Raw genomic sequence first — 15,128 nt, forward strand, 5'->3', positions numbered from 1 at the left:
TTGTAGCTCAAATCAACATTAAAATGATTTATGTCGCCAAATGAAACGAAAATGAAGGATTTGAATAAAATTATCATTTGTGGGAGCCACACAGAAGAATGAAAGAATGATATTCGAATGATATTTATATTATATTAGGATTACAATACTGTTCATTCATTAGATCACATCAGACCTGTATACAAAGTTCACTTGTTGTTAGGTACAACCCAAACACGCTTACCAAAGTCATTCTTAAAAAATCATATTCATATAAGTTGGCATTTTTATGCTAAGTCTCAATGCAACCAAAAATTTCCCATTGATATTTATCATTTATACAATCAAGGGAATGTATTAAAATGCCAACATGAACATTTCCATAAAAAAATTGGTGGAAAAAACTATGTATGATTATTTGATCAATTGTTTGTGTTTTAACGCCACTTTCAGCACTATTTTGGCTAATTTTTATCATGTATATTGTGGTGGTCAGGTTTTATTGTTGTCGAAAGATGTGTCTGTAGAGAACTCTACCTTTAAATTCATTCAGCCACCCAGTCTGCTAGAAATACAGGAATAGTAATATATTGGCTGAACTTGCATCTTTTTCATTTTTAAAATTTTCAAACTTCGATCATTTTTAAATTTCTCATGTTTATATATTGATAACTTATTTTTATGATATGATTTTGCGCAATCAGGTTTCTTCTTCTAATTGATGAAAATTAAATTTTTAATTCAAAGACCTCAAAGGGGCCACCAACTCAAAAGTGGTAATTAAGAGTGTTGTTCTTTACAACAGTATTGGTGTTTGTACGTATATATAAAAAGTAAAAACACAAACATACCGAACTCCGAGGAAAATTCAATAAGGAAAATCCAAAATCAAAAGTCCAAACACATCAAACGAATGGATAACAACTGTCATATTCCTGACTTGGTACAGGCATTTTCTAATGTAGAAAATGGTGGATTGAACCTGGTTTTATATCCCATTAGCAGGAAAGTAAAGCTATTATCTATTTATTTATCATTTAATAAATGCCTGGTATTTACTGTTGATTTTTCCAAAGATGAGTAATTCTAATGAATTTATAATTCTGTTTTTTATTGTGTTGTTTAATTGCTGTCTGATCGCTGATATTACCTACATATGTTTTCTGTAAGAAGACTGTCCTTCTTGCAAACCAATTACATTCTTTTCATTTACCATGTTGGGCATGTTGAGTTGTAATAAATATTACAAAATAGCTATTTTTAATTTTCTTAGTCTTTTTTCATAAAAGTCATAACCATTAATTTCAATTTGTTCTAAAATTATACATTTTTACATACAAAAAATAACCAACAAATTGAAACAGCAATAATGTAACAAGCAATCCAGTCTGTACAAAAGGGGGTATGTAAAAAACACCATGTGTCAAAGTTTACCTTCCAAATAATATAAAATGACATATATTATGATGCATATTACAAATAACATAGTAGAAATTCTACAACCAGGTCAGTCACAGACTAAATATTTCAATATCTAAGTTGTACTATATGTTTACAATGATACAGCATTATTTGTACAACGATTGGTGTAAAATCTATTTGACGAACAAAATATTAGGCCTGAGTATTTCTGAAGTAGTCACTCTACCTCTGTTCATAAGATGCTCTTCTAGTGTTGGGAAATTAACGAACAAAGAAGTTTATCTTTAGAATGTTATCGTGTTTACATAAGAAATCAGGCTACGATAACCTAGGATGATATATCTCTATTAAATATGATATTTACAGATACGATATAGACATAATAGATATAAAATCTATTTCAAGTAGAGTCATTATATTTTAATACAATCCTCCTTCAAATGATCAAAGCAATCCAAAAGAAGCGGGATATCTTGTAGTATAAGCGGTTATAAGGCTTGGTTGGTACTGTGTGGCACACTATGCGGTATGGCGGTTAGAATGCTAAGACGATGCTGTGTGGCTCACTATGTAGTAAAGCGGTTATAAGGCTTGGTCTGTGTTGTGTAGCACACTATGTGGTATACTGATGTTATGAGGCTTGGTCGGTGCTGTGATGTACACTATGTGGTAGAGCGGCTAAAAGGCTTGGTCAGTGTTGTTTGGTATACTTACATGGAAAAGCCGTTAGAAGGCTTGGTTGGTGCCATATAGCACTCTACCGTCTACGTAGTTTAGCAGTTATTGGGGATAAGGTCGGTGCTGTACGGCACATTATGTGGTATAGCAGTTAGAAGGCTTTATGTCAGTGTTGTGTGGCACACTGTGGTATAGTGGTTAGAAGGCAAAATTGATAGGTGCTGTGTGGCACACTATATGCGGTTAGAAGGCAAAATTGATAGGTGCTGTGTGGCACACTATATGCGGTTAGAAGGCTTGGTCGGTGCTGTGTGGCATATCCTCTTAATTTATCCCAACAATTAAACAACCAATTTTATGTATCAGATGGCAAAATAGACAAACTTTTAGTCATCCTTGATAAGAAAATTATGTCAACTTGCTGATCATAATAAAGAACACTTCAGTTTTTGAATTTATCTCTTCTTCTCTTTTATTAAATCTTAAATCTTGATAATAGCCATTACTTAACAGGAGTGTACCCCAAGGTTTAATGAAGTAAATATTGTATGACACCTGTATGGCCTCCTTCCAATCAGAAATGAAGGAAAGAAATAAAATCACAGACAAAATGTTCACATGATGTTGGAACATAAATTTAAATTGATATAATGTATATAAGATATTTGCACTTAAAGTAGTTCTTTAGTAAGTTTCTACATTTGCCAGTACTTCTCCTGGTTGTAAAACAATAATTTTCATAATAAATCTTGCCATTGTACTTGAAAAACAAATTACAAGGGAACCTATTAAATCAGATAGAGAAGAACATACACTATATGATTCTCAATAAAGGCAGGATATATAGGTAATAAAAGAGAGGAATCACACTTGGTGATAATTAATAAATACAAGAAGGTTTATTATTACTGATGCTCTCTTTTATTGTATCATTCATAAAAGAAACTAAAAACAAAATTAAAGGAAATAGATCTTGACTTATTACATTACCTTTTCAAATAATTAATGCTTAATTTCTAGACTCGTATGATGAAACTATAACCAACAAAATAATATATATCAAATAAACAAGGGGGATAACTCATGAAAATAACCAATTATTCCAGTTCTGCAATTTTTTTAACAAACTTGACTAAAACTAATTTCAATACTTTAAATGATGAAAACTAATTTGCAAGTTTGTATTAGCACATGGTTAAATACTCTTGTCTCCTTTATCTTTTATATTTATTTGCTACTTTAAACATGGTAAAAACCCAAAACTAGCAAGGATGGTAGAACCTATATCTTTGCTTACATCTTCGTGTACTTCATATGAGTTCTGACAAATAGTAATCACACCACCTCTTCTTATTTTACTATTCTAATTATTGCCTTATCAAAAGTTGCAACAAGGCATCAGCCAGTTTTTTCTTGCCACTTTTGAAAATCTACTTTTTGTTCCCTATCTAAAAGCTAAGCTTGTCACAGTTTTTATTATCTAAATACAATTTTCTGTAATAAACTTTTTTGTTTATTTTCAAATCCTTTCAAACACATACAATTCTGATATATAAAAACATACGACTGCACATCAGTACCTACTGTGAATGCAGGTGTTAAAGTTACCATTAATTTGGCAAGCGATTTAATTTAAATTCATATCCTTGGCGTTGCTTTATCATTTTCTTTGATAATCTTTTTTTGTCAGAACTTCAGAAAGACATATCAAAGAATCTCTCTACTTTCAAATCCATAAATATTCTTTGCAGCTAGTAAATCATTATAACATTATACTATCATTAATTTCATAACCAACTTATCGTTCATATTAGAATTTTAAAAGGCAGTAATTTCAATTCAGTCTATCGCCACAAAAAATCGGTGTATTGGTATTTTCCTGTATTATTTTCCCGTATTATAAAAAGGTCAAGTAATCTGATCTTCAAAGCTTTTCACTACCTGTATGATAGCTTTAAAAAAAGACTTAAATTAAACTTTTACGACACATGACTTTTACATTAACGGAGGTAAAGTATTTAATATGTATAAAAGTGGTTTAGTAAGACACATGACTTTTACGGAGGTAAAGAATTTAATATGTATAAAAGTGGTTTGGTAAGACATCTGATTCATTAAAAGATTTTGTACAAGCCCGTGGAGATAGTATCGTAACTTCAAACGTTTGTATATCTAACACAAGGTGTACAGCATAGATATGATAAACTACTAAATCTCCGCTAAGGTCGTGAACTTTGTATCATAAAACCTTTATATGTCTCTCATTGTGGCCCAGTTTTATATTTGGTCACATTTTCAATGTTTTTAATACTTTATTATTTACAATATGACTGATATTCCTAAACACTACAAGAAATTTATAAGCAAAAAAAAATCTCAATTAAAATGTGCAACAGTCAGTCAGTACTGATTAAAAGGTTGGGCACCTTTTTATTTTCACAGGAATTTTAAAGTGTCCATAAGTTTACAATGTAATAATATCCCAATAAAGGAGAAATTCTTTGTAGCAACTTATTTTTCTTGATTTGACAATTCTTGGTGTTCTCCATTCAATAGATATCTTGTAAGGACTGATTTAAATATTAAGACTAAGAGTAAAGAAAAATACTTCTTATATATATATATTTCTTCTTAAGTCAGTCTAACATACACAACACAGCCTCCAGCCCATGATGGTCTTGTGGCAGTCACCAGGTTACACCAAACACTTTAATAATGCCATAATCATGATAATTAATACCTGCTTAGTCTACAGAGTATTTTGATTGATTGATTGATTGATTGATTGATTGTTGGTTGATTGTTGGTTGCTTTTTTAAGTCCAGTGGCAGCATTTTTAGATTGTTTCATTGAACAATTTGTTTCAATCTATTAAATGTATATTGTAATTTGACTAAATATCATCCAAAATTGTACATGTATGTTTCCTCCTTCTAATAACAAGAAACAGTATGAAATTGGATTGTGGAAAGCTGTGTGGATTTTCCCTAAACAAAACTATTTTTAACAAATACATCTTTCATTTGATTTTTTTCTTATTCTTTTTTTTATGTACAAAAATGTACATCATTGTCTTATGCAGGAATGCAATTATGTACTGAGAAACAAACAATCAACTGTTCATTTAGATATCATTAATGTTAATTAAGACATGGATTATTTAATTGACAAGGTAATTAAATTATTACCTTGGGGCATAATAAACATTCACGTGTTTTGTTGTAAACAATAGCACCTGGATTGGATTAATTACTTTCCCAATACACAAATTCTTTCGTAATACATCTGTTTATTTAATTGTTAATCTGCAATTAACAGAGTCGACTTGTATATAATTAATCGTTGATAAACACCGCCACCCGCATAGCAAAATATAATACTACACACAACACACTTGACAGAAATATACACCAGGTGATTGGGGTACACAGGTAAAAACCTACCTGTAATATGTTGCCCTCTGCGCTGACCGTAGATCCTGCTGCACTAAAATGCCCTGCAATCCTTTCTATTTCTGTTTTATACTCTCCATTCTTTGTAATTTTGTGCATCACTATTTCTAAAACGGCCTTTTCTTTACAATAAACCAACGACCACAGAACATTTATTATCAATACACTTCCAAATATCATCGTGAAATCCTTTCCTTCTTTCGCCGAGACATATTTCTGGTGTTAAATCCCAATCACTAAAAAAATCAAACGTAAAATGTTGGAAATGAAAACTTTTACAACTATTCTACTCCACAACTAAAGGTTATGGCGGCATGCATCAAAGAGTTTCAGTATATACCACGTGACTGACAGTGTTTTCCCCGCCCACAAAGTTATTTTTATCACATAGTTTTCCTGGACGGCCGCTTTAATAATATAGAAAAGGCTTTCTTTGACGTCCGCTATAACTTAACCATGTAATATAATATAGACTTTTTTAAAAAAACTATATATATAATGAAGTGTTGATAGTCTTGACAAAAAAATACGCAAGTAATACAAATGAAAAGTTATTTTAAACGAATTGAATAACTGATTGCCGTTTTAGAAAAAGGTAAATAAATGATCACATAGAATACATTTCATTATAATGTCACTTGAATATTTGTTTTTATCAAAATCCTACGAATAACATTTTTAATAATTATATATTAGAATGAAAGAAGTTGAACCATTTACATCCCACCGAAAAAATTTTACAAATTATACCTCTGGAAATTCAGAAGAATTAATTAAGACTCTAGAAAGTAACATTGCGTTTAGGTTCTATTCTTATAATAAAAAAAAAGGAAGATATAATGACCTTTTGTATTGTTTTCAGTGTGTAAGTATTATCATGCTGCTTAATTGGTTTAAATATTTCAGAAAAGATTGATTCACAGTGGCAAATATTTCATCCTATAATATATTGACAATTTATGCAGTAAGAATGTTCTGTGAAGTTGGACAAACCGGGATGAATTAACGACTATTTTCGACAGTTACTAGAAACTAATGGTATTAAAGTAAGGAGTCCGAATTTTTTGCCAAAGACCACCAACTGACCATTTATATCGTTTTTTACGGCAAATGCATAGTTTATAATTTTCATATTTTACACACCGGCGTGAATCTTGAGAATTGAGAAGAACGAAACACGAAATAAAACATAGAACTGTAATCAAAAATAGTTCATAAATCATTGAAAAATTACAGGTGGTCCACATATACCTAAAACGAAACATTGCGCAGATTTTTCAAACACGCATATATATTTTGAGTTATGTTTTACATATTCTCTGAATACGTATTTTGATATCTTAATAGATTTTTCAATTACAAGAACATTAACTGTATGCTCTGATTAAACTTATATAACATGTATAATCTTACCCTTACAGATCTTTGATCACACATTTGAATTCATTAAAAATGCATTAAGTGGTTTTCAAAAAGGATATATAACACATAAACGCGTAAAATAAGATGATTACATTTTCAAATTATCCACTTCGACACAAAATACATTAATGTTTAAGATACAGGATCTATATAATGCATATGTATAAAACCCATTTACTATTTAATAGGTGCATCAAAACACAGAGGTGTTGTTGGTGTGTTTGTAAAAGAGGTACGAAAGATACCAAAGGGACAGTCAAACTCGTAAATCTAAAACAAACTGACAACGCCATGGCTAAAAATGAAAAAGACAAACAGAAAAACAATAGTACACATGACACAACATAGAAAACTAAAGAATAAACAACACGAACCCCACCAAAAACTAGGGGTGATCTCAGGTGCTCCGGAAGGGTAAGCAGATCCTGCAGATCCTGCAATAGACATCATCAAGCCTAGTGTAATCCTTCAAACAAAATAATTCATGTTCATAAATATACCAATAACTTTATTTCTTCTAAGCTATGCAAACGTATCAACATAAGAGGAGAAAAGCAGCCAACACCAAGAACAGAAATAAGCCAACACTATGAACAAAACGAAGCCAACACAATGAACTAAAAGAGGCCAATACTATGAACAAAAAGAAGCCAACACTATAAACAAAATGAAACCAACACCATGAACAAAGAGAAGCCAACACCATGAACAAAAAGAAGCCAACAACATGGACAAAAAGAAGCCAAGACCATGAACACAACTAAGCCAAGACCATCAACAAAAATAATCCAAGACCATCAACAAAAATAAGCAACACCATGAACAAAAATAAGCCAACACTATGAACTAAAAGAGGCCAATACTATGAACAAAAAGAAGCCAACACTATAAACAAAAAGAAACCAACACCATGAACAAAAAGAAGCCAACACCATGGACAAAAAGAAACCAACACCATGAACAAAACTAAGCCAAGACCATCAACAAAAATAAGCCAAGACCATCAACAAAAATAAGCCAAGACCATGAACAAAAATAAGCAACACCATGAATAAAAATAAGCGAACACCATGAACAAAGAGAAGCCAACACCATGGCTAAAAACAGATAACACAATGGCCACATTCAAACAATACCATGGCCAAACACGTACGACACAATGACCAAATGTAGACAACGAAATGGCCGAACACGGACAACACAATGGTCAATAATGGATAACACCATAACCAAATGCAGACAACACAATGACCTATCACAATAACCAAATGTAGACAACGAAATGGCCGAACACGGAAAACACAATGGTCAATAATGGATAACACAATGACCAAATGTAGACAACACAATGACCAAATGTAGACAACACAATGACCAAATGTAGACAACGAAATGGCCGATCACGGTCAACACAATGGTCAATAATGGATAACACAATAACCAAATGCAGACAACACAACGACCAATCACAATAATCTAATGCAGACAACACAATAGCCAAATGTAGACAACACAATGGTCAATCACGGACAACACAATAACCAAATGCAGACAAGACAAAAGCCAAACACAGATATCACAATAACCAAATGCAAACAAGACAACGGCCAAAAATGGATAACACAATGATCAAATACAGACAACATAATGGCCAAACACGAACAAAACAATGACCAAACGCAAACAACGCCATTACCAAATATGGACACAACCAGTTCCAAAATGCAGACGGCACTATTGACAAATGCTGACAACACAAGCAGACAACATCATGACCAAATCCAGACAACACTATGACCAGTCACAAATAAAATAGTGACCAAACGTAGACAACACCATGACAAAATACAGACAACATCATGACCATACGCAGACAACACCATGACCATACACAGACAACACAGTGACCAAAACCAGACAAAACCATGACCAAATGCAAAAAACATCATGACCATACACAGACAACACAGTGACCAAAACCAGACAAAACCATGACCAAATGCAAAAAACATCATGACCGAATGCAGAAAACATTATAATGACTAAAAGCATATATATACCGTTTATATCGTGTTTATACTATAAACGCATAACATGTTGAATGTAGACCAATTGAAATTTAAGTCTGGTGAAACATGTTAGTAGGAACTGGTTTGAAGAGCCTTCTGTTACTGCGAGTTCTGACTTATAGCTACCTTCCGCTTTTGCTCCTTTTTGGTTTTTTTTTTAACCTATTTTGTGTGCTTCGTCGGATTTGACGAGTCCAGCCTTTTCACCTAGTTTAAAGGTGGTCTGCTTGTGTAATAAATGCTCCGTTATTCGTGAAAACAAGTTCCTTCTTCTGATTATGTGACAATTTTGAATATTTATTGACCTCTCACAATACTGCTGATATTAAAAATATTTTATGATGTCTACAAGTGTGGACACAGATCAGTGTGGATAGTATGTTTGGATGTTTGACATTGTTTTGTATGCCAAAAGAAGTTCTATGTTTTCCCCCATATTATTAACTGTGTTGCACAATATGACAATCAACCTGGGCTTTAGGAGAGTTGTTTATTTAATATTTAGTTTTTTTTATGTTCAAAACTGGCATGTAAGAGACACCAATTGCCAAATGATTATGATAGAATATGTTCCACATATTTGATTTTGGAGACATTTTGAAGCTAGGAGAGGAACAGGTTCATTTTTTCATGATGTGATTTTTTTTAATGTGGGAGATGGTATCTGAGAACATGTATTTGCTTACTATTTGTATGGTTCTATTTATATTACTAGTACTTTGTGGAGTATAACGTAATCAGAGATCAATATTTTAATTAGATTGGGATACAAATATATGTAATATCAATACAGTAAGGCAGTTTTGTTGTGGTATGAAAGTGTTTTGTAGTAATTAACAATTGCTGTTACATTTGTAATTCACAAAAATTAAGAAATAAACAAATGAATGATAAATGTTGAACATGTACCATGAAATACAGTTTTAGAATTTTTTCAACATACTGGATGACCATTTACAATCAGGACTAAGGTGTCATGTAGGCAGTAAAGATGTACACAAGAAAGTGTAACATAACAATCAGGCATCATATTGCTAGTAGAGAGATGTAAAGACAGTTCTAGTATGATGTCTACAAGAAACCTGAACGGGATGTGATTTCTTATAATGATAAACTGGTTTAACTCCACCATCATGTTGTACCCTGATCATAAAAATTAAAATTGAAATGGAGCATGTGTCAAAGAGACAACAAACCGACCAAAGAGCATACAACAGCAGAAGGTCTTCAACGATTGGAGAAAATCCCGAACCCAGGGGTGGTCCTCAGCTGGCCCCCAAATAAAATTGTGTACTAGCTCAGTGAAAATGGATAATTCATTTCCAACAAACAATGTAGACAATCAGTACAATATTCATTATCCTCAATCAAATACAATCGTTTACAAAATACCGAAGATCTTTTCCCTAAAGACTATCTAAATAATATATGTGCTTTTAAAGCCCATGAACTTTAAGTATGAAAGAAAGAGACATGTGGTATGATTGGCAGTGAGATAACTATCCACCAGAGACCAAATAGAGTGGATGTAAACAGTTATAGAGCACTACAGGGTATTCAACAACTAGCTTTGTCTCATATTAAATCCATCTAATTTACAATCCAATCTAAAAGTTAGATTTCGCTTGTATATCTATTACTAGTACATATGAGTCATATAAAAACATCGATTCGACCATCTTTTCGGTCGCAGGACCAAAATGTTTTAAAAGAGTGATTTTTAGGCTTAGCAGGGGTAAAGAGGGGAGTCCAGCTCAAATGTTATTTTCTGGAGAGAAAAAACAAGGAATACAACGCCCCATAACAGCGCCCCCTTTTGAACCCGCTAGCGCATAGTGCTTAAACATAAATTAAAAAAAAAAATATCATAGAAAAAGACTTTCCTAGCCTCTCTCTTTTGACCATATCAGTGCGTAGTTTATATGACTAAACTAAAATTCAAATTGAAAGAGTCGGTATTGCTTTGTTTCATAAAACAAGAATAGCAAACGTAGATACAAGTATCTTGTCATAGGAAGTGGTAAATCCTTCTTTGTAAAGTATCACTTTAATTAAAACAAAAACAAATCTCTGAAACTGACAGTATCAAGATGCTTGATTTTGTATTGACAGCATATTTGTTACGTTTAGATGACGCGTGTTTTTTAACAAATGATCGGCATTCATATGGAAACAAATTGTGCCCCTCTTCTTCCCGACTTGTTCCTTTATTCTTATGAGTCTGACTTCATACAAGAAAACCCACAAGATGTAAGCAACAACATCCTTTAATTTTACTTTCCGCTATATAGATGATGTTCTCTCACTAAATACTTCAAAATTTGGTGACTCCACAAGTGTCAGATATTGAATATGCTCCTAATAGATATATATACGAGTCTAAATTGAAAACTACGTTCAAACCTATGATTGCGTGGGACAAGAGTGCACATACTGAAATGTCTCGCCTTCTTTACTTATCATAGATATTATGTTGTTAGACCAAATATAAAGCTTTATTACAACTGTCACATAAACTCAACATTAACCAAGAAAACAAAACATTGATCAATGAACCATGAAAATGAGGTCAAAGTCAGATGAACCATGCCAGGCTGACATGAACAGCTAACAATTCTTAAAATTGAGAATGGAAATGGGGAATGTGTCAAAGAGACAACAACCCGACCAAAATAAAAAAACACAACAGCAGAAGGTCACCAACAGGTCTTCAATGTAGCGAGAAATTCCCGCACCCGGAGGCGTCCTTCAGCTGGACCCTAAACAAAAATATACTAGTTCAGTGATAATGAACGCCATACTAATTTCCAATTTGTACACAAGAAACTAAAATTTAAATAATACAAGACTAACAAAGGCCAGAGGCTCCTGACTTGGGACAGGCGCAAACATGCGGCGGGGTTAAACATGTTTGTGAGATCTCAACCCTCCCCCTATACCTCTAACCAGTGTAGAAAAGTAAAAGCATAACAATACGCACATTAAAATTCAGTTCAAGAGAAGTCCGAGTCTGATGTCAGAAGATGTAACCAAAGAAAATAAACAAAATGACAATAATACATAAATAACAACAGACTACTAGCAGTTAACTGACATGCCAGCTCCAGACTTCAATTAAACTGACTGAAAGATTATGATTTCATCATATGAACATCAGGCACAATCCTTCCCGTAAGGGGTTTAGTATCATACCATCATAACATATATGAGAAGAACATAACCCGTGTCATGCCAACAACTGTTTTTAGAATAAATGTGTTTAGTTCCGACGCAAAGACCTTATCAGTGACTCAATATTAACGCCAAAATATGCAATCTTTAATGACTTGACAACAGTATCGTAATTATATCCCTTCTTAATAAGTCTATTCAAAGGTTTTGTAAGTTTATGAGGTGAATACTGACACCTTTGTGCTTTATAAAGAATATTTCCATAAAAAATTGGATGTGAAATACCTGAACGTATAAAAAGTCTGCATGTAGAGCTATATTTACGAATGATGTCTTTATACCGATGATAAAATTTAGTAAATGTTTTGACTAGTTTGTGATATCGAAAACCCTGGTGTAATAATTTTTCAGTAATACATAAATTTCTCTCGTTAAAATCTAAAACATTGTTTCATACACGATCGAATCGTACAAGTTGAGATATATAAACACCGTAAGATGGTGACAAGGGAACGTCACCATCTAAAAACGGATAATTAACGATAGGAAATGAAAAATCATCCCTTTTATCATAAATTTTAGTATTCAGCTTTCCGTTAGTGATATAGATATCAAGATACAACAAACAATACAACAAATATAGTTGACTTATTGCTTATAAATTCAGAAAAAGAAACCAAAAACACAACAACTTAACACTGAGCAATAAGATCTGAGATATGGACTTGACCACTAAAACTTAACCTTGTTCACTGATCCATGAATTGAGGTCGAGGTCAAATAAAACCTGCGTAACAGACATATATATTATTAAATATTTCCATACAACTAATATAGTTGACCCAATGCATAAAGTATTTGAAAAATAGACCAAAAATCAAAAAAATAACTTTGACTACTGAACCATGAAAATGAGGTCAAGGTCAGGTGACACCTGTCAGCTAGACATGTACACCTTACAATCATTCCATACACCAAATATAGAAGACCAATTGCATAAAGTATAAGAAAAACAGACCAAAACACAAAAACTTAACTATAACCACTGAACCATGAAAATGAGGTTTAAGTCAGACGACACCTGTCTGCTAGACATGTACACCTTACAATCATACCATACACCAAATATAGTAGACATATTGCATATAGTATAAGAAAAACGGACCAAAACACAAAAACCTAACTATAACCACTGAACCATGAAAATGAGGTCAAGGTCAGATGACACCTGCCAGTTGGACATGTACACCTTACAGTCCTTCCATACACCGAATATTCTTGACCTATTGCTTATAGTATCTGAGATCTGGACTTGACCACCAAAACTTAACCTTGTTCACTGATCCATGAATTGAGGTCGAGGTCAAGTAAAAACTGTCTGACGGGCATGAGGACCTTGCAAGGTACGCACATACCAAATATAGTTATCCAATTACTTATAATAAGAGAGAATTTAACATAACAAAAAATCTTAACTTTTTTTCAAGTAGTCACTGAACTATGAAAATGAGGCCAAGGACATTGGACATATGACTGATGGAAAGTTTGTAACATCGGGCATCTATATACAAAGTATGAAGCATCCAGGTCTTCTACCTTCTAAAATATAAAGCTTTTAAGAAGTGAGCTAACGCCGCCGCCGACGCCGGATCACTATCTCTATGTCGAGCTTTCTGCAACAAAAGTTGCAGGCTCGACAATAAAAACCGCAATTTTTATACGTGTGCATGTCAAACAAATTTCTTTGTAGAAGGGTCTAAAAACAGCACAAACAACATTTTCCAAAAGACCAAAAAAGTGAAAAAGTATATTTAAACAAAACGCATTTGACTAATAGGTCGAACAACTGATGTTCTTTAACCCTGCTGACTGCCATTGGCGATTGCCAAATAAAATTGATCACAAGATGTAACAAAATGGATCTTAATATGAATTTAATACTAAACAAAAGAAAATTTGTTAACTTGTGCATGGCCACGATGTTCTGCCACAAACATTCGGTGGCAATATTTCTTTAGTACACCAGATCCGGATTTCGACAATAAATGTCTCTTCAGTGATGTTAGGGATCGAAACGGTATTTAGAAGGCCATATATATATATATATCTGTAAAAATAACATCTACATGCCTTATATGTCATGTACTGTAGTACGACGCTAGATTAAAACTGACGTGGAAAGGTAACACCTGGCCACCGTAAGCTTATTTTTTATGAAGTCCAGGTAGTCGTGTGGTCTAGTGGGACGGCTACAGTGCAGGTGATTTGTTGTCACGATATCTCAGTAGCATGGGTTCGAATCCCGGCGAGGGAAGGACAAAACATTTGCGAAATTTACAGATCTAACATTCAACCCAACAATATCTAAACATCAACCCAACAATATTAGATCTGTAAATTTGCTTTCGCAAATTTTTTATTCTTCCCTCATCGGGATTCGAACCCATGCTACTGAGATATTGTGACACCAAATCGCCTGCACTGTAGCCGTCCCGCTAGACCACACGACCATCTGGGCTTCATAAAAAAGGAAGCTTTCGGTGGCTGGTGTTACCTATCCACATCAGTTATAATCTAAGGTCGTATTGCAGTACATGACATATAAGGCATGAAGATGTTATTTTACAGCTAGATCAGCTAAATTCTCTATAGTAAAGGATCCGACAAAGTAATGTAAGATACAGTCACAGAAAATAGTTATATTTATAAGTACGTCTGAGCCAGTGAAAACTCTACAACAGATTTATCCATCGGATCACCAGCAGTGGTGGTGATACATGGCTGTGTACGTTATATATATAGAACTCGTCTAAACATCTATCTAAATATATAGATATTAGAAGATGTGGTATGAGTTCCAATGAGACAATTCTCCATCCTAGTCACAATTATAAAAGTATACCATTATAGGTTAAAGTACGGTCTTCAACACGGA

General features: G+C 33.2%; 1 protein-coding gene across 1 annotated transcript in view; it reads right to left on the reverse strand.

Moving 5' to 3' along the window:
• Positions 1-5,858, reverse strand: part of LOC134728110 (E3 ubiquitin-protein ligase ZNRF3-like) — a 52,435-nt gene extending 46,577 nt beyond the window's left edge. Inside the window, exon 1 of the mRNA XM_063592540.1 lies at positions 5,523-5,858. Coding sequence (XP_063448610.1) covers positions 5,523-5,711 — 189 coding nt within the window. The 5' untranslated portion in view covers positions 5,712-5,858. The remainder of the gene's footprint in view (positions 1-5,522) is intronic.
• Between the last annotated feature and the right edge of the window lie 9,270 nt (positions 5,859-15,128).

Source organism: Mytilus trossulus, chromosome 8 (assembly GCF_036588685.1).
Source record: "Mytilus trossulus isolate FHL-02 chromosome 8, PNRI_Mtr1.1.1.hap1, whole genome shotgun sequence".
In the NCBI taxonomy this organism is placed as follows: Eukaryota; Metazoa; Mollusca; class Bivalvia; order Mytilida; family Mytilidae; genus Mytilus; species Mytilus trossulus.